Source organism: Calidris pugnax, unplaced genomic scaffold (genome assembly GCF_001431845.1).
Source record: "Calidris pugnax isolate Ruff unplaced genomic scaffold, ASM143184v1 scaffold63, whole genome shotgun sequence".
NCBI lineage: Eukaryota > Metazoa > Chordata > Aves > Charadriiformes > Scolopacidae > Calidris > Calidris pugnax.
Genome location: NW_015090852.1, coordinates 866449 through 889585, shown reverse-complemented (window position 1 = coordinate 889585; position 23137 = coordinate 866449). Strand labels below are relative to the sequence as shown.

Genomic DNA, 23137 nt, shown 5'->3' with positions numbered 1-23137 from the left:
TCATTTCCTAGTGCAGACTGGCTATAATATATCCTAGATTTTAAAGGTCCTTCTAGCTTGCAAAGCTGCAAATAGCGTTCATTTCCTAGTGCAGTCTGGCCATAAAATGATTCATCATTCATCTCACTAGCCACATACCTGGAATAAGTATTTTGCCTATAGCACTGTGGAAATGTGTTTAATACTGGTTTTAGTCCTGAACAAGAATGAATATTTGCTCATATGGCAAACCAAGATGATCATTTAGAGCTGCATTGGAAATGCCAAAAATAAATCCCGTAGGGGTTCTGTTTATGCCATTCATCCCATATGTATTTTGCAGTTTTCCCTCCTAAATCCCTGACCTGCCCTATTTCTTTTCAGGTTTGTAATCCAGAAGCCAAACAAAACCAAAAAAAGAACCCTATCTGCCTTCCTCAAAGAAGGAACAATTAAGTCGTGCTACTGGCAAGTACAAATAAATAGGTACTACAGTCGCAATGTGTTAATTAACTATCTGGAAGAGTGGGATTTTAATGACTTGTGTGCTATATACTCACAGAATAAAATTCCTTGGCATAGAAAATAGCTGAGCCTGTGAGATGAAAAATACCTGCTCTTCACTTTTGATAACAATGTTATCAAGGCTGCTATACTATTTAGAGATGCACGTTACTTTTTCCTCATAGCTCACTCTCTCCCAGGACTGATATATTTTACAGCTGAACTAAGGAAGAATTGCTGATAGATCCTATCAGTCTATACCAAGGGAATTTTCTTGCATAGGTTGGGAATAGAAAGAAGAGTTCATTTGTGTGCAGTTGCTGCCTCCCTTCACTCTTCCTTTCTTCTGGAAAGAGTTGGGATGATGCTCTTTATGCAGCCACAGGTGGGGCAGAACAAAGAGGGGAAACTGGGCCAAATCTGGACTTGGGAAACTACCTCAACAGAGCTTTTATCTGTCATTTTTAATACCTGCCTTTTCTTTTGCTTTCCCCAGATTTCAACATGTGTAATTATAGCCAACAGCAGCAGGCAGTTGGTTGGTGCTTTTAGGAACTGCACCCTGAACAGGTATGAGGTAAGTTACAGAAAAACCTGTTATCCAGTACTTGTTATGAAAATATGAAGCAAAGGAAATTCCAGAGAGACTCAAAGTGAGGTAAAACGTAACCACCCAACACAGTTCTAAAAACCAGCAGGAACCACTTAGAGCTAACTGCAACACTGCATTCCTATTGATCTGTGTTCAGCAGCTCTCAGTTGTAAATCCCGGGGCCGTCTCGTAATCTTACAAACATAACTAAAACCTTCTCATGTGCAGCAACAGCCCAGCTTCTCCGGTACCCCATAATAATCTTGACGATGTTTGGATAAATTCTGGTTGTTTGCAAGTAATTTTGCTGGAGGCATCTACAAACAACGCCCTGGTGGCACGTCCTGCTGGATGCTACCCACCTCGGCGGGCTCCTTTGCAAGGATGCTGCCAGGAAAGCAGTGCCTTCTGATAAAGCTTGCGGCTATAAATTAAATTAAAATCCATTTCTTGCAGCCAAGGTTTGCACTTACCTAGTTTGGTGGCCCCCTCTGGTGGGTACTCGGGGAATTGGCCCTCGGAGGGGACACTCACTGTCCGGCGCAGGCAGCGCCCTTTGGTAGCATCCGCCTGCGGCTCTTGGACCCCATCGATGGGCACCTGCATAGAAAGGATGCCAACAACTGTTAATTTGCCACTGGACCACCCTGTTAATACGCCGTCTTCATAAGAACTGAATCTTCTGTATATAAAAAATAGTGTGACCAGCAGAAGTAGGGAGGTGATTGTGCCCCTGTACTCGGCACTGGGGAGGCCACACCTCGAGTATTGTGTCCAGTTTTGGGCACCTCAATACAAGAGAGATCTCGAGGTGCTGGAGCGAGTGCAGAGGAGGGCAACGAAGCTGGTGAGGGGGCTGGAAAACAAATCGTATGAGGAGCGGCTGAGGGAGTTAGGGCTGTTTAGTATGAGGAAGAGGAGGCTGAGGGGAGACCTCATCACTCTCTACAACTTCGTGAAAGGACACTGTAGAGAGGTTGGTCTCTTCTCACAGGTAATTAGTGACAGAACGAGAGGGAATGGCTTCAAGCTCCAACAGGGTAGATTTAGATTGAACATTAGGAAGGAATTTTTCACCGAAAGAGTGATAGGGCATTGGAACAGGCTGCCCAGGGAGGGGGTGGAGTCACCATCCCTGGCTGTGTTTAAGGGCCGTTTAGATGCAGTGCTGAGGGACATGGTGTAGGGGATGACTTTGTAGAGTAGGGGAGATGGTTGGACTCGATGATCCCAAGGGTCTCTTCCAACCTAGATGATTCTATGATTCTATGATTCTGCTCGTCTGGTAGTAACTTTCAGAGGCAGTCAGGCATGCCCGGCCTTTACCACGAAATTCCTGAGGCTCACCCGGGCAAACTGGAGAGCAGCCCTGAGGAGAAGGACTCAGGAGTGCTCGTGGATGAGAAGCTCGACATGAGCTGGCAGCCCAAAAAGCCAACTCCATCCTGGGCTGCATCAAAAGACGCATGGCCAGCAGGTCGTGAGAAGTGATTCTATCCCTCTGCTCTGCGCTCATGAGACCCCACCTGGAGTCTTCAACACAGGAAGGACATGGACCTCTTGGAACGGGTCCAGCAGAGGGCCATGAAGATGATCAGAGGGACAGAGCATCTCTCCTATGAGGACAGGCTGAGAGAGCTGGGGTTGTTCAGTCTGGAGAAGAGAAGGCTCCGGGGAGACCTTATAGCAGCCGTCCAGTACCTAAAGGATGCCTACAGGAGAGCTGGAGAGGGACTCTTTGTCAGGAAGTGCAGTGACAGGACAAGGGGTAACAGTTTTAAATTGGAAGAGAGGAGATTTAAATTAGATACCAGAAAGAAATTCTTTCCTGTGAGGGTGGTGAGACACTGGAACAGGTTGCCCAGAGAAGCTGTGGGTGCCCCATCCCTGGAGGTGTTCCTCCAGGGCCAGGCTGGATGGGGCTTGGAGCAACCTGGTCTAGTAGGAGCTGCCCTTGCCCACGGCAGGGGGGGTGGAACTCGATGATCTTTAAGGTCCCTTCCAACTCTAACCTTTCTATGATTAAACCACTGCAGTGGTGAGGAGTGTTAGTGCACGCAGAGGGGTCGGGTGTGCAGGGACCTGCGCTCCAGAGGTACCAAGTCACATCCAGATGACCCACCTAACAAGGCAGAAAGTGGTTCTCCAACGCAGGACTCATTGCTACCCAGCCTTGCCCGCTTCCACGCTGGGAAAGTCAGGCAGAGGCTGCTGCTCAGATGGCTACGTGTGAAACTTTGAGATTACAAAAGCATTTTTGCAATCTCAGGACATACTCAGTGATCAGCTGTAGCATGTCAGAGAAAAACGGGCATTCTGCTGGTCATAGTTGGCACACGGAGAAAAGGGATATTAAGACAAACTCATTCTAAAAGTGGGACCTCAGAAGGCTCTGAGAAAGGCTTGGGGTCCTCACTATTTCATAGTAATAAACTTCTGTACGTTAAGTCTCTTTGAAAGTAATAAATGTATGAAGATCTTGTTTATCTTCTGAAATTTTGGCATAACTCGACCCCCTCAGGTTTTGCTCCCCTGCTAATCTTGCCTTTAAACACCTGCCTGTACGACTACATTTTGCTAGAGAGGTGCTTATGCTGGAAGAAAAGTGATAAGATGTGCTACCTATCACTGCAGCTGCAGGACATTTTGACAACAGCCAAGATTTCTAAAAAAGCCAGCAGCCCGTATGTCTGGGGACAAGAAACAAGGCTGATGTGCTCCTAATCCAATCCCAAAAACATGTACAAAGGGATAAGGATTGGAGAATCAGGAAGAGCACCCAACTACTTTAGGAATTTATACACAAACAAACCTTTGCGCATCCTGATTTTGTTTAGGTGATTAGCACAGGTTAATTCAAGCATCAGTCACTTTGCATACAGAAAGGCAGACAGACAAAAACTTTCCAACAGCTACCTGCGATTCCTCCAAAAAAAATACAAGAGGCAGACATTGCTTCCAGCAGCAGAAGATAGACATTATTCTGAAGAGGTTCAAAAGATGAAAGCCAGCAGAGATCCCTCAAGCTGGCGAAAGGCTGGTCACCAAAGATGGGGACTGCACAGGAAACACCATCTCCACGGAGCTAAACAGGTGTCATGGTAATGACTGTTTCCTCACTACCAAGAGGTGGGCACCTGGGGCCAGCACTGCCTCATGCAGTATTTCTGGGCCCCATGCACCCCAAAGAAATGGCACAGAGCAGGGCCAGAGACGGGAAGTGATGGTTGATTAACAAGTCTGGATAGTGCTTCCATGTCTCAACAAGAGGACACCCCAATCCGGGAATTAGGAATTCCCTGAGCCCACTGGCAGGTCCAAGTTGTTCATCTGAGGAAGCCATGCCCTGCTTCCTGCTGGCCTGCCTGATAACCACGGTTATGACCATGGTTTTTGCATGGTTTTTGCATGCTCAGATATTCATGCACGCTCAGTATTAGTGAACTACTGGATTTGCTGTTGTTTCAACCTGGTTAAGTGTGCTTCTGAGTTACTACATTTCTTGTTGTAACAACCTGGATAATCTGTATTTGTTATCTCAATGTTATTTAGAGATAAATTGTTTATCCCTAAAGCTGTTGGTCTGGTGTCTGTTGCTATATCTGGAATCTGCAACCCGGTAGGGCCGCCTTAAGCCTTTATATTCAACAGTTGGAAGAAACCCCGGGGATGAAGGAGAGATGCAACATCCTGGGGCTGGAGGCACAAATCATCAGTGCCCAAAACACCTCAGCACACTTTGGCTCCAACAGTGTGACTGCGATACATGCAACATGGCCATTTATTATCATACAGCTATGTAAAAGGCAGCTTGCCACTAAAGGAATAGAAACCCCTCTAATTTCCTGCACTGCTTATATCCTTTCCTATCTTCAGTCATCTCTGAAACCCAAGTATTAATAGCAAACAAAAAGATATTATTCATTTGTACTGAAGGTTGTAAAATATGTACAAGATACTGTACTATTTTAGAAACAGGCTGCACTACAATGGCTCTCACAAACTAGTTCTGGCATTTCCTGACTCTTAAGCACTTAGCATTCTCTTAAGGTCATTTTTTAAATGCTATTTATTACTACCCTAGTCTGTTTGTCTCCTTCAAACGGTGTTAATTTTTCAAAACAAGTCTCCCAAATCCCTAGAGGTTATTCTATTAAAGCTGCTTTCTTTGCTGGTAGGTTTTTACAGCAGCTCCTTTGACGACCAATCTCTGGGCGAGAGCACATTAGGAAGGTAAGCAGAGACTAATTTTGTTAGTTTACGCCACGTTCATTCAATCAAGATCACATATTAGATTTTCAGTTTTCATCTGCAGGCTCAATGTAGTCCTGCTCCTCTCTAAACACTTTTCTGCTCCGCTGCCTCTCTTGATTTCCTTCAGAGCATTTTTGGTGGGATGCTGCCAGCCGTATTCCACGGCTTCTACCAGTTAATCCCACCCTCCTGCTTCTGCTCACCTTACCAGCATCAAGCTACCATCCTCTGACCCTCCTCTCTCAGTGAACGTGTTGCACCTACACTAACTGCTACCTCTATACCAATACAGCTCCTGTGGGGTAGATTTCTCCACTATTTATTTTTTTTATTTAACTATGAAATTAATATAGTGCCTTTTCTTTTAAGTACACCCTCTCAGTATCTTATCCCACCCTCCTGCTTCTGCTCACCTTACCAGCATCAAGCTACCACCCTCTGACCCTCCTCTCTCAGTGAACTGGTTGCACCTACACTAACTGCTAGCTCTATACCAATACAGCTCCTGTGGGGTAGATTTCTCCACTATTATTTTTTTTTTTTTTAAACTATGAAATTAATATAGTGCCTTTTCTTTTAAGTACACCCTCTCAGTATCTTTGCTTTCGGACACGGGATGCCAGAAACATTTTTTTAACCCACTGAAACAAAAAAAAAGCACTACTGCCCCCATGATAACAGTGTATATAAGAAGTGAGGATAGCTAAGAGGGCACCATGGATGCACTGACCTCCTGCTGAGGGTGAAGAGGAGAATGGTGATTGAGGCCACACCGTCCTTTTTGTCCTTGGGAAAAGCAAACAGGCTGCAGCACACGGGAGTCAGTGTCAAAAACAAATCTACTTCTGCATACCAGAGATAGGATTTATCTTCAAAGAGGAACTGAGCCATTAACAGGAAGACTGTCTGAGAGCTCAGGTCCTAATTCTGGGTCACTTAGCCTTTTGTACTTAACATTTGTCCAGACTAGAAAAACACTGTTGGGCTGCACACTAAAAAAGGTTCATCACTGTAGCTACGTTCATTTACTGCAGCAAAAGACTGGTGTGGTAGCATATTTAGAGTGGCTTGAGAAAAAACTGGTACTGCTTATTTCACTCAGTAATTCTATAAACTGTATAAGGAATAAGATTTTAATGCTACATAGCTTGATCTAAACCAGAGAATATACAAACATTCCACAATTTCACAGACAAAATTAAAGTAGCAAAGTAGCTAAAAAAGATCCCACTATGTTATTTTAGGTAACGTTCCTCCAAAACCCTAGTCTCAGTCTATATTGACAAAAGAACTCACTCCAAGACTGCAGGGGACCAGTGTTTATTGCTTTCCCTAAGATCAGTCTGCTCTTAAAAATACAGCTTTGTGAACATCCTACAAGATCTCGGCCAGCAGCTCTGCACCTCCCTGGGCTGAACATGTTTTTACCAGGTATATAAACTGCTCTGGGGTAGGCCAGATGCAGTCACAAATCGGGTGGCACCGAAACACAAGCAAGTGCAAAACTAAATTCCACATAAACACCACATCAGACATCTGCAATCTTCCCAACCCTCCTCCAGCCCCTGTCCTCCAGCAAGCACTTCAAGCAAAGGATCGAAGGGAATGACAAAGTCTTGCAGAGTCAGGACTCTACTGGGAATTTAGGCTTTCAGCTCTTTTTTTTTTTTCCTGTTGTTTGTTTGTTTGTTTTCCATCCAGCTTTGTTATCCTGTTCTTTACCCTGCTGAGACTTCACCAACCTGGAAATCCTCTGACCCTGAGCTGATGTGCTGAAGCTGCTGGTTCAGGGCTGGACTCTGAGCAGCGTTAACTCCGGGACAAGAAGGTATGTAGGGACACTCCAGATGCTGACTATTTCGGCAGTTTTGACAATTGTGATGACAGGCCACGTTTCACTGGCAAATTTCAAAGTTTAACGAGGACAGGCTCAGAGCTCAGACCCCAATCTCACAGCTCACCTGCCACCAAACATGCTTTTTAAGTATAAAAAGCCCACATTTGGGATTTCTAGTAGTGTGATGATGGAGAGGTTTCAGAAGTAGTAGAAGTAAGAGCTTTACAAGCATTTGATGTCTCAAAGGCAAACTGAACTAGGTTCTTTTTAAAAAAAAGAAGTAGGAAAAATATTTCTTCATTGCAGATAGATACTTGGAGACTGGAAAGACTGATTCACAGTAAAAACTTGCAACCCCTTCTGAACTAACAGTCAGAAAGTTTGGGATCATGTCAACAAAACAGTTAAATAATTCATTTAAATGTTTACCTTTCTCGAGGAAGTTAGAAGCTGTCTAAAATTTTGACATAGAAATCCACTTTAAAAATGTTGACAACAAACGTGTCTTTGGGCTTTTGGAAAAGAAATAATTAAATTCATTTGGGAATTGAAGCAAACCTTTTCTTACTACTGGGTTCAGCTTTGACAAACTCCTATTTGCAGGTAAAACATATTTGCTGTAAGATGCCAACGTGACAAGTCTTTTGAGAATGGCAGAGAGTGAAGAACCTCCCTCGGGGCCCCATGCATCAGTGTCTGCTCTTGCTGTTTTCTCTTGGGATCACTGCTGTCACTCCACTCCTGGTGTCAGTCACAAGAGATGGGAGGGTAGGAAAATACATCAGAGCTGTCCTGCTGCTGGCCTCTGTCACCAGCACCAGTAAGTAGTAGATCTTGTCACAGTCAACGTAGGTCTTTACTATCCTTTGCCCTTGATTAAAAACACCCCTAAATCCAAGAAGAAAGATGAGGGTGTGGGTGCAGGGACAAAAAAGTTAAGTGTCTAACACAGTGAAAAGTGTTTATCTTTGTTTCTGACTGAACACAAAATTAAAAGATTCTTCAGGACAGCAGCCAAGTTACAGACAAAGACTCACTGAAAAGCAGCCCAAAACCAGATGCAGCCACTTGTCACTTCCCTCATGAAAGTGCTGTGCAATGGATTATCTATCCGAAACCGCTTTTCATAAACACTAACTCATTCCCTTTCCCTGTTGAAATGGCACTGGTTTTGCAGCCATTTTTACTGTGGCCTCACAGCTCTTAAACTATGGAACAAGTTTCACAAATGATGAAAATATCTACACCTTCCTGACAGTGGGAAACCATCTTCCTCATAAAAAAAAACCTACCTGATTTGTAAGTGAATCAATCCAGACCTGTTCTCCTAGTCTTGGAAGATGCTGCTAGATATTACCACACCATGATGTGTTGTAGTAATTGCATATCTCCTGTCCCTCATGACTCCTTATTTGCTAAGTCGTCTCTCATGTCCCTACAATCCAGACCTGTTCTCCTAGTCTTGGAAGATGCTGCTAGATATTACCACACCATGATGTGTTGTAGTAATTGCATATCTCCTGTCACTCATGACTCCTTATTTGCTAAGTCGTCTTTCATGTCAGGGATTCATTTTCTTTCTACTTACTTTTTGACCATCAATCTCTTCCTTTCATTAATAATCTTCATTCTTCAGTCTCACCTATTTTCATTTTTATACAGTTGACAAGGTGTCAAGTGATAAACATTTTTCTACACTGCACAAGGTGATACTGTCAGGCTATTTTTGTCTAATTACGGACATTTTTGGATCAAGTTGATTTCCAACCTACTCTTGTGCTTGCACAGTGCAAAATCTTCCTTACACATACTCTGTCCAAACTGCATTGACAATAAATCCATAGTGGTGGGATGTTATAAGAAAAGAGTTTTCTTACTACTCTGTTTATTTCTTTACTGTTCCCTCAGTCTTAAAAATCTGTGCAACAGCATTAACTGAAAGAAACTAAACTTAGCATTATACCTGAAACAATTAAGACATCCTTCATTTACCTGTTTGCATTTTGTATGTTTTCCTACTTCTTGGCTTTGACATACATACTTGCTTGCTAAATGATTTTACAAAGTATTACAAACATCAAACATTTCTGTTCCCTTGCAATTTCACACAGGCTAAGCTTCTTGGATTTTTATTCCATGAAGTAACAAAGCAGATGCACGGAGAATAAAATGAGATGCTTCAGACTTGCAGTTTTCAAATTACACTAGCCTTGTGATGATGCAAGTGGCTCCCTTTCAGCTGCAAGGGCACCCTGCTGTTAACATCTCTTCCTCCTTCCCTCACACCCACCCCCTTACTGATGGTATCATTCTGTCCCTCAGGTTGTTTTTAGGATCCTCTTCAGCACTCTAAAGAAATTGTGACCTACCGACTCTTATCAGCAATTTTCATGTTCAGAACAAGAAACTCTCCATCTTCAGCTTCCTCTTCCCTCTCTCACTTCATTTCAGGTTATTAAAAAAACCTCCTCCAGCATCACCTTTATGATAATTTTACCCTAAACATCCTCTTCCATTTTCTTCTTTAAGTAACCTCCCTTTTCCTCGTTCACCTGGTCTTTTGCTTAGGCTCCCTGTACCTGTGGTCCCACCCATGGGCTTTTTTTGATTCCCTCCTACATACTTTTCAACCATTATGCTCTTCCCAAGCATCTCTCCCCACTGCTGCCTAAGGCCTTTGTTCACTCTTCCTTCTAGATCACATTTCATAGAGCCTCTTTTAACTCTGAATGACTTGCCAAGTAAAATTCAACTGAGTCGCCTCCCCCTTCCTTTTCTTATGAAAGCTACAAGTAATACTTCTATTTCAGAAAAAAAGTAGAAGGTGCAAATCCAGAGTATCAGCTCTGTGCCTCTCTCTTAACTAGCAGTTCTACTCCTATGTGTTTTGACTTTCTTTAAGGGCTCATATGTACACTGCCATGTGTACAGAACTCAGAAGCTAGACTAAAACAAGCCTTTATTTTCCTACAGGGCACTCATGACTCTGCAAGGAGTTCCCTTTTTCCTTTCACTTAAAAGTAGTCCCAAATTACTTTAAAATCAGAATGGCAAATCTGACTCCAGCTACTGGCTTCTGAAACAAATCACATTATCAGCATGTGGAGTCACACCTGCACCAAAGGCATGTCTGCTTGGCCCATCTGCATGCAGCACTTCCCCAAACAAGTTATTTCTCATTCTGATAGTGCAGGCAGGCTCCTTTGAGAGCACGCACAAAGATTTACTCTACTGCTCAATTTTTCTGGTAACTGCTATACTTAAAACTCAGGCTCTCTATAGCCTGACATTGAGTTTCTCCAGCTTCTGACAAAAAAAACTAGAGTGTATTCAAACATAGTATATACTGACTTAATACACTGGTGATACATAAGACTTTCCATATTTAATTCTCAGGATCTAAGCAAAAGACTCATCTCACTCCCAGCAAAATGCTTTTAACTGTATGTGGTACAAGAAATTAAGAACCCATAAGTGCATGATTACCACCTTCAGATAATTATTTGTGATATGAGCCAGTGTTGTTTTCAATTACATGTCTTTAATGAGATGCATCCATTTAGCCCAGCTGTGCTGGTACAGTACAATTTTAGGAAAAATCCTCACATGTCTTTAAGTTTCTTCAGTGTATACTTTAATTCCTTAGGTGACAGTCCTGTCAGACTAGAAAAAGAATTACATAGTAAACAAACATCATGATATGGGCCTTCTATTTTCCCTGCGTTTGATCACCTCTCCTGCACATTAGCATTGATGTTTTTCCCTTCTAATAACTCAAGTCCTTCTCTAAACCACGTCCTCCTACTCTTTCTATGCAAGGAAATATTTCAGCCCTTGTAAATAAACTTGATCGTAACCAAAGATGAATAATATTTAGTGCCACATCAGGAATAGATCTTATACTCTCAGCCTGTACACAGCCATACACAGAAGCTTCAAAAGAAAAAAAACAACCCAAAATTCAGGTCATCTCCAAACGTAGTAAACGACGGTATTAGACTCATGGGCATTTATATGTAATCAAATCTATTTCTGCACTCTGGAAACATTCCTATTTTATAGCTCCTCCTGAAATATTTATTTTTAAACAGGGTAAATCTACAGCAGAATAATTAAACAAACAAACCCAGGAGCATTATCAAACGCTTCTAAAGCTCATGTATTCATGGCAGTCTCCAGACATCAAATATCACAAGAGAAAACATATCGCGGCGTAGTCTAGGAGAAGGGACTTATCAGCATTTGTTTGTTCAGTGTTTCGATCAACTAAAACATGCCTATTCTTTACCCATATTGACATTACCTTCATGGCAAGGCACAATGCCAAGTACTACATGCTATTTATACACTCACACACCCCACAAACACAGTAATTTTGTAATTAAAGCAAAGATGGTTGCTATAGCTTTGAGTAACCTTGCCAAGGGGCACCCAATCTTCCTCGCTGCATTTAGCAAGAGAAAGGGCAAACCTTTGCCTCAATCAATTTACCTTGTGACTACAACAAGGATGACTGTATAGTGTGAAGGTTGCACACACCTTCTCTGCCCAGCACTCCAAAACAAGCAAAAACCAACCCATTTTTCCCTACCTTTACTGCACTTTTCCCTTGCTCTACGCCTGCACTGGCAGAAGGATGTAGGTCTACATAACTGTGGTGGCTTTAACTACCATTAAAAGCAGCAATAACACAAGAAGATACAGTGGCAGAATTAAATATGGGCTGTAAAACTCTAGGAGGGAGTTTTGGATGCACACAGTTTGCTGTCACCTCTGCCATGCAACCAGCATCTGGGCCAGCTGGATTACAATTCTGCGTGCCACGCCATCCATACACAGACTAGGTTAGCTCCCCTTTGCCCACCTTTCACTAAACTCATAGACAAAATAGCCAGGAAGGCCAATGGTATCTTGGGTTGTATAGGGAAGAGTGTAGCCAGCAGGTCAAGGGAAGTCATTCTCCCCCTCTACTCTGCACTGGTGAGGCCACAACTGGAGTACTGTCTCCAGTTCTGGGCTCCCCAGTTCAAGAGGGACAGGGAATTACTGGAAAGAGTCCAGCGAAGGGTAACAAAGATGATTCAAGGATTGGAGCATCTCCCTTATGAGGAGAGACTGAGAGAGCTGGGACTCTTTAGTCTGGAGAAGAGAAGGCTGAGGGGAGACCTTATCAACGCCTACAAGTATCTCAAGGGAGGGGTGAAGGAGGAGGGAGCCAGACTCTTTTCAGTGGTTGCCAGTGAGAGGAAGAGCGGCAACGGGCACAAGTTGGAACATAGGAGGTTCCACTCACGGTGGAGAAACTTCTTCACGGTGAGGGTGACAGAGCCCTGGAACAGGCTGCCCAGGGAGGTTGTGGAGTCCCCTTCCTTGGAGATTTTCAAGACCCGCCTGGATGCAGTCCTGAGTAACATGCTCTAGCTCTAGGCAATCCTGCTTCAGCAGGGGAGTTGGACTAGATGATCTCTATGGTCCCTTCCAACTCTAGAAATTCAGTGAAATTCAGTGAAAATGAAGGGGAGATGAAAAAAGCCACTTTCTCATTTTACCAAGAAAGTCCAAAAGGTAAATCCCGAGCAGCCAAGCTGCGTTTCTCTCACCTCTTTCTCCCTGTTGAGCAGCACCAGCTGACTGTCTGTCAGGATGCAGTATTTCCTCTCCCATGTTGTCGTTTCGGTGTAGGGGGACTGGCCGCACGACAGTCTGTGTGTAGGTGGTCCTTTCACATCTGCGAACAGAAAAACCACGATGCCAGAATCATTAGCATGTGTCATTAACCACCACCTCTGCTTTTGTGGTTCTGCAGCTTGATGCGAACCAAAACTGCAATCTGTACTTAGCAGTGCCCGTTTCAGCTTATTAAAAGACAAAAATGCTAATCCTGGGAGGTACCCATGTGAAACGCTTCATAACGTACACTATGAATACTTATTTATCTATAGCATGACTTACAAAAATGGCAATGCTGAGATATGAATATAAATCTCTTTGTCAAAGACTGAAATATAATCAAAAGAAAAGACCAAGAGCTCTCATACAAACTTCATTTTCCCTCCATTCCCTTCTCAACAATGTGGTTAAATAAATGGGTAGGGCCCTGAATGTACCCTAAATCTTAATAAACTAGATCATATCATAGAATCATAGAATCACCCAGGCCAGAAGGGACCTCCAAAGGTCATCTAGTCCGACCTCCCCGCAGTCAGCAGGGACACCCCCAACTAGACCAGGTTGCCCAGGGCCTCGTTGAGCCTCACCTTGAATATCTCCAGGGATGGGGCCTCAACCACCTCCCTGGGCAACCTGTTCCAGTGCTCCACATTTGAGTGCTCCATTTGAGACTAAGGATAGAGAGATACAGGAATGAAAATGGGGATCAAGGAAGGCAGGCTTGAAGAAAGGAGGGAAAAATTCAAAGGAACAGGCATTTAATTGAGAAGGGCTTGCAAGCATCTTTTGGTAGGGAAGCCATTTGATTAACACGTGACAAATAGGAGTCTTCCAGCATTTTTATTGAGCCACAGCCAATATAGTGACAAGAATTCAAACAAAAAAATAATTTAAAAAAAGCAACAAAAAAAAAACCCCAACCAAAAATCCTCAAAAAACCAAAATCCACCTTGTTTGGCTCGGAGTGCTGATCTTTTAAAATTTATTTTAAAATCAGTTTCCCTTAAGTCCCTCAGGCTTGAGCTACATATCACATTGTGCCTCTCACTACCAAGAAGTTTTCTCTCCAAGACCAGGAAAGGAAAGCACATGAAGAGGCACAGCAGACAGACACAGACTTCACTGCCCAGCAGCCCAGCTCAGAAGCAGAGAAAGCTGTGGAGCAGCAAGGTACACTGTCAGTGCCATGAAAAGACTGGGGGCAAAGAAGGCCACCCTAGAAATTCAAGTGTGCAGTCAACTTATAAAAATCTCTTTACAGGAGACAGAAATGCTATATGAATCATAGAAGAAGGGGTGAATGCAACAGAGCCATTTAGACAAACTTAGAAAACAGTTTCAAGTCATCTCTTTCTATAGTTCTGAGATTAAGTTCTGGTTGGTTTGTAACATTAAGTTTTGGGTTTACTCTAATTTTATACAACTTTACTTGCGCTGATCTAAAGATCAGCCATTCTCAATGTGTACACTGTAGATTCCTGAAATCCTTTACATGGTTTAAAACAGACACTGCAAAAATCACGATATTTCCAAGGGCTTGCTGCGAAGCAGTCCAGGACCTCCTGCAACTATTTTAGGAACCCATTAGGCAAAAAGAGTGTTCAAAACCAAAGTGTTTTATAACATTAGCTTCCTTTTTGTACATATATCCCACACACACGTGCTTGCACAGATGCTTCTTGTAGCTTCACCACTAGAGGCCAGTGAATCCTCAAGCACCGAACACCTTCCCAGCCGCAAAGGAGAGAAGGCCACCTCCAAACACAAGCTTGAAAGTTGAGTGATGAACCCCTCCAACTGGGCTTCACTCCTCACAGACCCTGTGTATGCCAAATCCCACCTAATTATTTAAAAAGCTGCAACATCTTCATGCTCTTTCCCTGCACAAAACAACTTTCTCTCTGCACGGAAAGGAACGTGTCAACTTCTAAAGCTGGGGAATTGACTTGAAAACCAGATTTCAGTACCTAGTTCAACCCCATCTTGCAGTAGGATTTTTGTGATCATTTAGAAGAATGCTTGAAATATACAAACCGAAAAAGAAGAGGATTGCATGGCTCCTGAATAATAATGAAATGCACCTTTGCTCCCTTAATTTCAGATGAAATCATTCAGGAAAGAAGCTGAGATTCAGAATCAGGCTCCACACTGTTACCTCTCCTAACAAAGCTCGGTTTCCAATAGTGACAAGCAATGTTGTGTACCTCAAAATTGCCCAAAACTCTTAAACCGAAAAAGAAGAGGATTGCATGGCTCCTGAATAATAATGAAATGCACCTTTGCTCCCTTAATTTCAGATGAAATCATTCAGGAAAGAAGCTGAGATTCAGAATCAGGCTCCACACTGTTACCTCTCCTAACAAAGCTCGGTTTCCAGTAGTGACAAGCAACGCTGTGTACCTCAAAATTGCCCAAAACTCTACTTATAGATAAGCATAAATTATGCACAATCTCTGTAAAGGAGAAGTGCATTTGTGCAAACTCCTGGAGCCTGACAGACTCTCACAAGTTAAGTATTTGTCTATCTTACAGACATTAACCCTCCAGGCAGATTTTTGGCACAACATCAGCTCGCATTTATGGTGGTGAACAACCAAAAACCTAACCAGATGCAAAACAAAACCACTGTTGCTCCTGCTCAGACCTTGGTTTCCCAAACAGCAGCACACGAACCCAGACCTAAGCAAGACAAATCTATGAGCAACGGGCTGACAGAGGGAGGACGAGCAAGGAGGATAAAGCCAGAACAGAAACATGAAGACCAGAGCTCTGGGGATCTCGTCTCTTGGGTGATGAAAGCACATGATACATCACCAAGGAGGAAAAAAAGGCTGCAGACAGACGTGCCCTGTCCTGCTCACGTGGGTGGGCTAGCAGCAAGAGAGTGCCTCCAGCTGCTACGCCGAGTGACAACCAAGTAAACTATGTTTTGAAGCACCAGGAGACTTTCTCATGGCAGAAGAAAACTGTTCTGGACTATTAGCTCCAATGCAGAATCTACAGTCACGACTCAACCCAGCCCCAAAAGATTTTCGCATTATAATTTCTCCTAACTACAGGCCTTGGCAGGATACCATCCAACTGATCTATGGGCTGCACAAAGGAATTAAAGAACAGATCGACTTCTTCCACTGCAATAACAACTCCAGGACTTCACTGAGTCATCAGGCTCTGCGGGCCAGCCACCACTCTGCTGCCAAGTGGGTTGGCTACGTCAGAGCAGCTTTTCACAGCCTGCTGGCAGAGAAACATGCCATCTCGTTGTCTGGAGCTGTCAATCACCACTAGAGAACATCACAGCATTAATATTTTGTGTTTGCATTGGTATCCTTTTGAACACGTCGGGACACAGTCCCCCCCACCCCTGCAGGCTGACCAAGCGCTCCCTTCAACAAAGAGGAGCGGTTGGAAGCTGGTTTTGTGATGCATCAGATCCCAGAACTTCAGTCCTCTCCCCGTGGCTGAACACTGCAACCCCACCTCGCAAAACAGACTGAAGCTGAATACACATTGCAAGAAAAGTAGCTGGAAAAAAATAATAAAATATCACAGTGTGGCTTTGCTGCATTTGTACCACCTATGTGATTATTTCTCAGCTAGCCTTCCTGCGTGGTTGACCTCTTCGGAGCCTTCTCGCAACAGCTGTAACTTCAAAACTTATTCTGAAGTATGTTACCAGTTTAGACTGAAGACTCTTTGGGACTTTACACAGTATCACATATACACCCGGTGGCTTCACAAACCCCCCCTTCAGCTTTCCGGTGCTCTTCATCTTCAGTTTTCATTTTACATTCTTGGCTCCAACTTTTCACGTGAATGTAATAAAACCCACCGACCCCTTCCACTAATGCCCCATAAAATTAATTTACCACCACTGTTTGAATCGTTATGGAGGCGAGTGGCAAAAAGCCCACGTGTAAGCAGGAGCATTTACACTTTTGGGAAAGACTGAAAGTCAGAGGCGTTCCTTCTTGCTTCTGGGGCCACTGTCTATCTATCAGCTCACCCTGGAAGGCTGGTGCTTTGGAGGGTCACTCACTGATGCATGTAATTTTGGAGAGAGAATCAGGGAGGTGCATCTGAAGGCTCTGAGTTTGCAGATGTTACATGTGGGACGGGCTGGTGCAGCCACACACCTAAAAATATGCGAGTTCTGGTGACAGACGATTTCTTTCTCTGGCCTGATGCAATCCTTTCCATTCTGCATCATTACAATGAAGCATTCAAGCAAGCAGATCAGTTAGTCTACACACAGGATTAAAGGTCATGCCTTATGTGCCTTCAAATGCTAATATCAGTTAAGTAACAGCTTGGAAAAAATCCCTCTCCCAGTACATCCTCCCCACTGCTGCCCGCCTGCCACATCCCAGGGTAGCTCAAGATTTGAAGCGCGTTGTTTTTCCTCGGGGCTCTGAAATGCCATTAGGCATGTTATAAATATCCACAAAGCTCCCTTTCTCTTAGCCAAATGATAACTTGCACCTTATTATTCTTTAACTACAGCACTTATTTAAAAAAAGAGGGCGGGGAGAGAGGGGGAAGCAAAGGAACAGTAATGCCATAACCACATAACAACCATAAAAGCGTTGACTGGTGCAGGGTGAGGGAACAAGGAAAGAAGCAGCCAGTGCCAAGTTGATCCCTACAGAGAGGGGAAGACATTTTATGAAAACTGACTGCAGTTTAGTAGTATTTAGGGACTAGTACTAGTGCTATCAGATGGGAACGCTGCTGAATCTTCCATTGCAAGCATGCAACAATTTCTTTTTTTAAAAAAATTCCAAATGCGTTTGCAAATGGAGAATACTTTCCAAAAAGCAAGCAATGGGCAGAATCAGAAAACTACTTCCCAGAGAGGACTAGTGTTACAGTGTCATTTAGTCCCCCAACTGTTTTTTTTACAACCAGAAGAGCAGCATCTTGTCTTCAGAGCTAGTGAAAAGGACAGAATGAGCAGAAATCAGGCCAACAAAACTACATTAAAGGTAAATTCATGCCTTCAGTCTCTTTGCCAAAAAGCATTCTCTACCTACCATCAATAAAAGCACAAGAATAAACCTGCATCCCAGCGATGACAAGAGCACTCCTGGCATGTGTCAAAGCTCCTTTTCTGAGCCACGCTCTTCCTACGGTGAAATCAATGGTTTACTTGCCAAATTTTCATCAGCTTTTTTGGGGTCGTATTCTGGTCCTAGTATTTCCAACAAGGAGCTGCCAAGCAGCTGAGTAACTAACGTAGTGGCCAAGTTTGTACGCAGGAGGAGTATTTTTTTTCCCCTGAAGAGAGATTAGTAGGAGCCCTAACACCTTTTGACAACAGGTCTGCATGCCAAATGTTTCCATGGCGTTTTCTGTACTTACTGCAGAAGCAGGACTCGGAGAATTTTAGGTAAAGGCTGTCATCTGAGAGCTTCTCAATACCCCAGCCTTACTATTACTTCCTTCAAGACATGAAACTTCAGACAAATGGCAATTAAAAGTCCTTCACTGAACTTCAACTGTCTCTGAAAGCTGATGAAGCTCATGATTCAAGGGGAAGATATGGCAGAGAGGGAAATACACCGTGTCTCAACACATTTTGTTCCCTTAAACCTGCATCCTGTAATAAGGCAGGATTTCTGCAAAAGAAGTCACTAATGCAAACAAAAATAAACAGCAACAGCACAGTTACATGACATACAGCTGGGTATGCCTGCAACTGTCTCAGACAGCTGTGTGACATTCAGATGAAGATCTGCAGGATCTGGATTCAAAACAGAGAATTCTGCCCTGAGAGCAGGTACAGGAGTAACCCTGGCTCAGCTAAAAGAGGGACAATCTCTCAACATTTACACGGAGCAGATGACGCCAGTTACTGAGAGCCTGCTAGGAAAAGCACAATCAACACAACTTCCACTTTCTCTCATGCTGATATATATAGCTTTTGTTTACATTTCTTATTTCTCAAACTAACTACCAGCCAGACACAATGGTTTCTGATCCAAGTGGGACTGTAGACAGGCACTATCAGAAACAACTCTTCAAAGAAAACCTATCAAGGTGCACAAATCCACTCATCCTCCCAGTCTGTACAGACAACCACCACAATGTCCCAACACAGAACATACAACACTCATGACTAATCATATAATACAATAAAGAAAATTCAGCCCATACTGTGTGTGGTAAATGCAGAGACTCACATGCTACAGCGAAAACATGACACTTTTAGGGTTGATTAATTCTTCTCTGAATCACACCACACTTAGAGGTACGACCGGTACACTTTAGAGAAATAAAACTATTAATCCTGTTATTTTATTTCAAATCACAACGTGGGCAATGACTGTGGGTTTTCTTGGAAGCTTCTTGTAGCTACTGTGAGATATGGCATTGCTCACTTGCCCCTCTAAATCAGCGTGTGGCAGAGCTCCATTTCAGTTAAGAGGTACCTACATTTTCGTGGTCAGCAACAGATCTCTCTGGTGAAGCAGGTGTTATTTTAAGCGTAGAAAGCACGAGCAGATCCTTTGGGATGAGAGGCATGCTATTTATGTAGGATGTTATTACAGAAGCATCTAGCATGAATTATTTCTGTTGTATTTAATAGCCACACTCAACAAACTTCATTACACGTGCAACCTCTAGCCCGCAATTCAGCTGAATCCAGTTGGTCTCCTCCAGCAGCTGCGCGCAACGATAACCGAATTCTTACATGGAAACCTAATATTGTTGAGTAGGAGGTAAAGAAAGCTTAGTCAAACCATCAGATTTCAGTCATCTCAAAAGCTCTCACCCCAACTGGTTGCAGCCAAAACACTACCTGGAAAATTCATTTTACACAGAATAAAGCCATAAAAGGTTTAAGTAGGTGAAAATGGTATTTTAGAAGCTGGAAGGAGCCATGACCAGCACCATGACTTTCTCAGATTCCAGCTCATCTGGCACTGTAACACGAATTCTTCACAACATCTTTAATTTTTCTAGTATAGGCCAATCTTGCCAATCTAACCTATTAACTTTCCACTACTCTTATTGAGTCACAGTGATCAGGTGGAGTCTAAAAACTGGTTTTCCATTATCCCACTGGAGAACCTCATCAGCCACAGACATATTCACATAAAAACTGTTCAGTTAGGTGCAGTTTTCATTCCCTACACCCTCACAGAAATATCATTGCGGCAATTTTTATGCTTATTGTGTGTGTTTCCATTTCCCTACCATCAGTATGCCAACTGCAGGTGAAGGAATCTCTTAAAATTTACAGGATCTTCTTCTAGGTTGGAAGGGGCCTTAAAGATCATCTTGTCCAACCGTCAACCTAACTGACAAAAATAGACACCCACACAACAAACAAGAAGCATCACCATCACTGAACCATACCTCCCAGCACTACATCAACCCGTCTTTTGAACACCTCCAGGGATGGTGCCTCAATTTAGAGACGAGAAGCCTGAAGGTAGTGGCTGCTCAGTGCTTTGAGGTTCTTTTCCCCTCTCTGAATGAGGACTGTGCATCTCTTCAAACAGACAAGGGCACAGCTTTTTTTTTTTCCCACCAGCTGTTAGACAGCTTTGATGAGATCTGTGATGGGGTGGGAGAATGAATGAGGACTGTGCATCTCTTCAAACAGACAAGGGCACAGCTTTTTTTTTTTCCCACCAGCTGTTAGACAGCTTTGATGAGATCTGTGATGGGGTGGGAGAAGGTTTGCCTTTCTGCTCTGAGTTTCTCACTTCAACACAGAGAAAGCAAGACTTGAACTTTAAAGCTGGAAGAGTGAACATCAACATCTCATCCACTATCAGAGCTACCAGCCAGATTCTTAAATTTCCTACAGATTTTCTGCATTTAAAAAAAAAAAAAAGAAAGGGTAAGGAACATTTTTTATGTGGGAAGGGCTAAACCATCAGGTGAGTGAATACCTAATAGCCAGCCAAGTTCTGTCTCCTTTGCAACCAGCTGGAGACAAAATCCAGAATGCTACTGTTCAACCAACTTGGCATCTCCCAGAAGGATGAGCTCTTGCTGCTTCTTCTCTCCGTTGCTGACATCATTCCCACCCCTTCATTCCTTCCCTAGGAGAGATTTGACTTGTTTGTACAAGAGGCTGTCGGCAGCGAGCAAGGTACAGCAGGCTGACTCCCCCAGCTGAGCTCCCAGGCAGCTCTGCCAAATTTCACTTGGTCCTGAGTCAGTACATCTGCCCCGGACTTGCAACGTCGCCACTTTGCCTCTCAAAAGCTCAGGAGTTTTCACACCAAGGCTGTGACTTCGGTAGAGATCAGCCAAGATTTCCCTTCCCATTTCCCCGTAAGAGATGCCATTCAAAAAAAACCCAAACCTTTCCCAAGACCTGTGCTAACACATTACCCCAATATCTGCTAAAAGGGCTCAGTGTTTCCCAGTACCCAAGCACCCTGGGGAAGCTCAAGAGCCCAAATTCAGTTAGGCCACAACCGTGCGAGCCGTTTCCCTGAGATTTTCTTTTCAAAAAGGGAAAATCGTGGAGTTGCTCCAAAAAAAGAAACCACAAGTCTTATAATCTTACGAGTCGTTTAGCGAGCAGATGCTGAGGGTGCCAACAGTCTTGAGCTTTCTTGCAAAAGTCCTAAAAAAATGAGAGCTAAGGAGCTAACAGCAGAAGTAAAAATTAAGCAGAAAGCTAAAATTGGCCTGGCAGGGTAATTCTGATTAGAGAGCAGAAAGTTGCACCAGCTCGCTGTGGCTCTGCAGCTTCTCTGAGCAAAAGGTGTGGGAGCTCTTAATAGCAGTTTAAAGCTGCCAATTAGCTTGAACACTGCTGAGCTCCTCTAAGCTCCTTACGTGCTGCGTAGTCGATTGCTAAACGTACAAAGGGTAATTGATCCTGGCTTTCCTTCAGCTGCGCCTCTCTCTCCATCCTGGTTCTCATGGTCTGTACCCAGCCAGGTTCAACCAGAGACAGCCTGAAAGATGGTGTGTGTAGGGAGGGAGAGGCATCAGCACCTTCTTGAGTGGATGGGTGCCAGCGACCTCAAATCACGCTTCGTAGCTCGACAAGTGGAACCGGAGAACACAACCTCAACCAAGGTGGGGACCTTGCAAAACAGGCAGGTGCGCTTCCCGCTCAGCCCAGCTCCTGCAAACAAGCAGCTCTTTGTGCAGCCTTGTAAAATCTCATGACATCACCCCAACAGAAGCCACGATGTGTGTAAAAAACCAATTTGGTTCCCAGGATACCTAGGATTTCAAACGACCCACAGTTGCTCAAAGCCATCGCCGTGACCCTCCCCTACAACACTAAGCAGGTTTTCCTTCCCTTCTTATTCAGTTCCCATCCCCTGGCCCAGGACCACTCATCTTTGCTCCTGAATATTAAGTACATTTTTCTCTCACAATTAAAAGTCTCACTTGGCCTGACAAAACACTTTGGAATCTCAAAACAGAGCTGGTTATTACAAACCTGTAGAGAGGATTATAAAAGATTACATGCCCCTATTACATAGCTGCCAAGTTTGGAGAAGATTCTCAAGTGACACTTCTCCCCAAAGCAAGGAGAGGATTTCGTGAGAGGTTTAGGAAGCGGAAGATGGAGAATAGCAGAAAAGTTAATTATTCGTGGGAGAAAAAAAATCTGCAGTTTCTCCTCTTAATTTATGCACGGACCTTTTCTTACCCTGCTCTGTACCCTACCCCCTGCTCTTTTCTCTGTAATGCTTGTTCTCACCAGCCCCTAATCTCCATCTTACAATCTCTTCACCACCAGACCGGGCTCTTCCCTCTTAATTCTTTATTTTTTGCAGCAGTGCAGGAAGAAGACCAGAGGAAAAGCATCCTGAACTTAAAAAGGATCTTGGTCAAGGGCAGCTGTAAAAAAAAAAAAACCCAACCAACCAACAGCTTAAAAACAAACTCTGCTCAGCTCCTGCACATTTTTTAGGTGCACAAAAAGGTACTAATGTACCTACGGTCAAAGCTAAACACAGGTGTAACACAAGCAGCCCACAGATCTTGGCAGAAGAACCTTTCCCAAAGGTTCTGCCCCTACAGACAGCTTTACCCCCCTACCCTTGCCAATGAGGCATCAACCAGCTGACATTCATCTGTCACAGACCGGTTTTAAGAGAAAAATGACCCTTTTGCCGCCTTCGGCCAAGGAGGGAGGTTTGGGAAGAGCAAAGGTAGAGGAGCATTTCTGTGGAGACAAGAACAAGCCACAGGAACAGACAAGGTAATGAGATAGTGACCACAACAAGTTCAAGAAGAACAACTGAAAAACAAACACAGCGTCTTTCAGGCTTTCACATGCAGTTTGAATTACACCAAGCAGGATGTTTCTT

At 43.7% G+C, this 23137-nt stretch overlaps 1 protein-coding gene across 1 annotated transcript in view; it reads right to left on the bottom strand.

Annotated features, from left to right (window-relative positions):
- Positions 1-23137, bottom strand: part of RASAL2 (RAS protein activator like 2) — a 184420-nt gene that overhangs the window by 122439 nt on the left and 38844 nt on the right. Inside the window, exons 2-3 of the mRNA XM_014943486.1 lie at positions 12767-12894; positions 1549-1675 (exon numbers count right to left, since the gene is read on the bottom strand). Coding sequence (XP_014798972.1) covers positions 1549-1675; positions 12767-12894 — 255 coding nt within the window. The remainder of the gene's footprint in view (positions 1-1548; positions 1676-12766; positions 12895-23137) is intronic.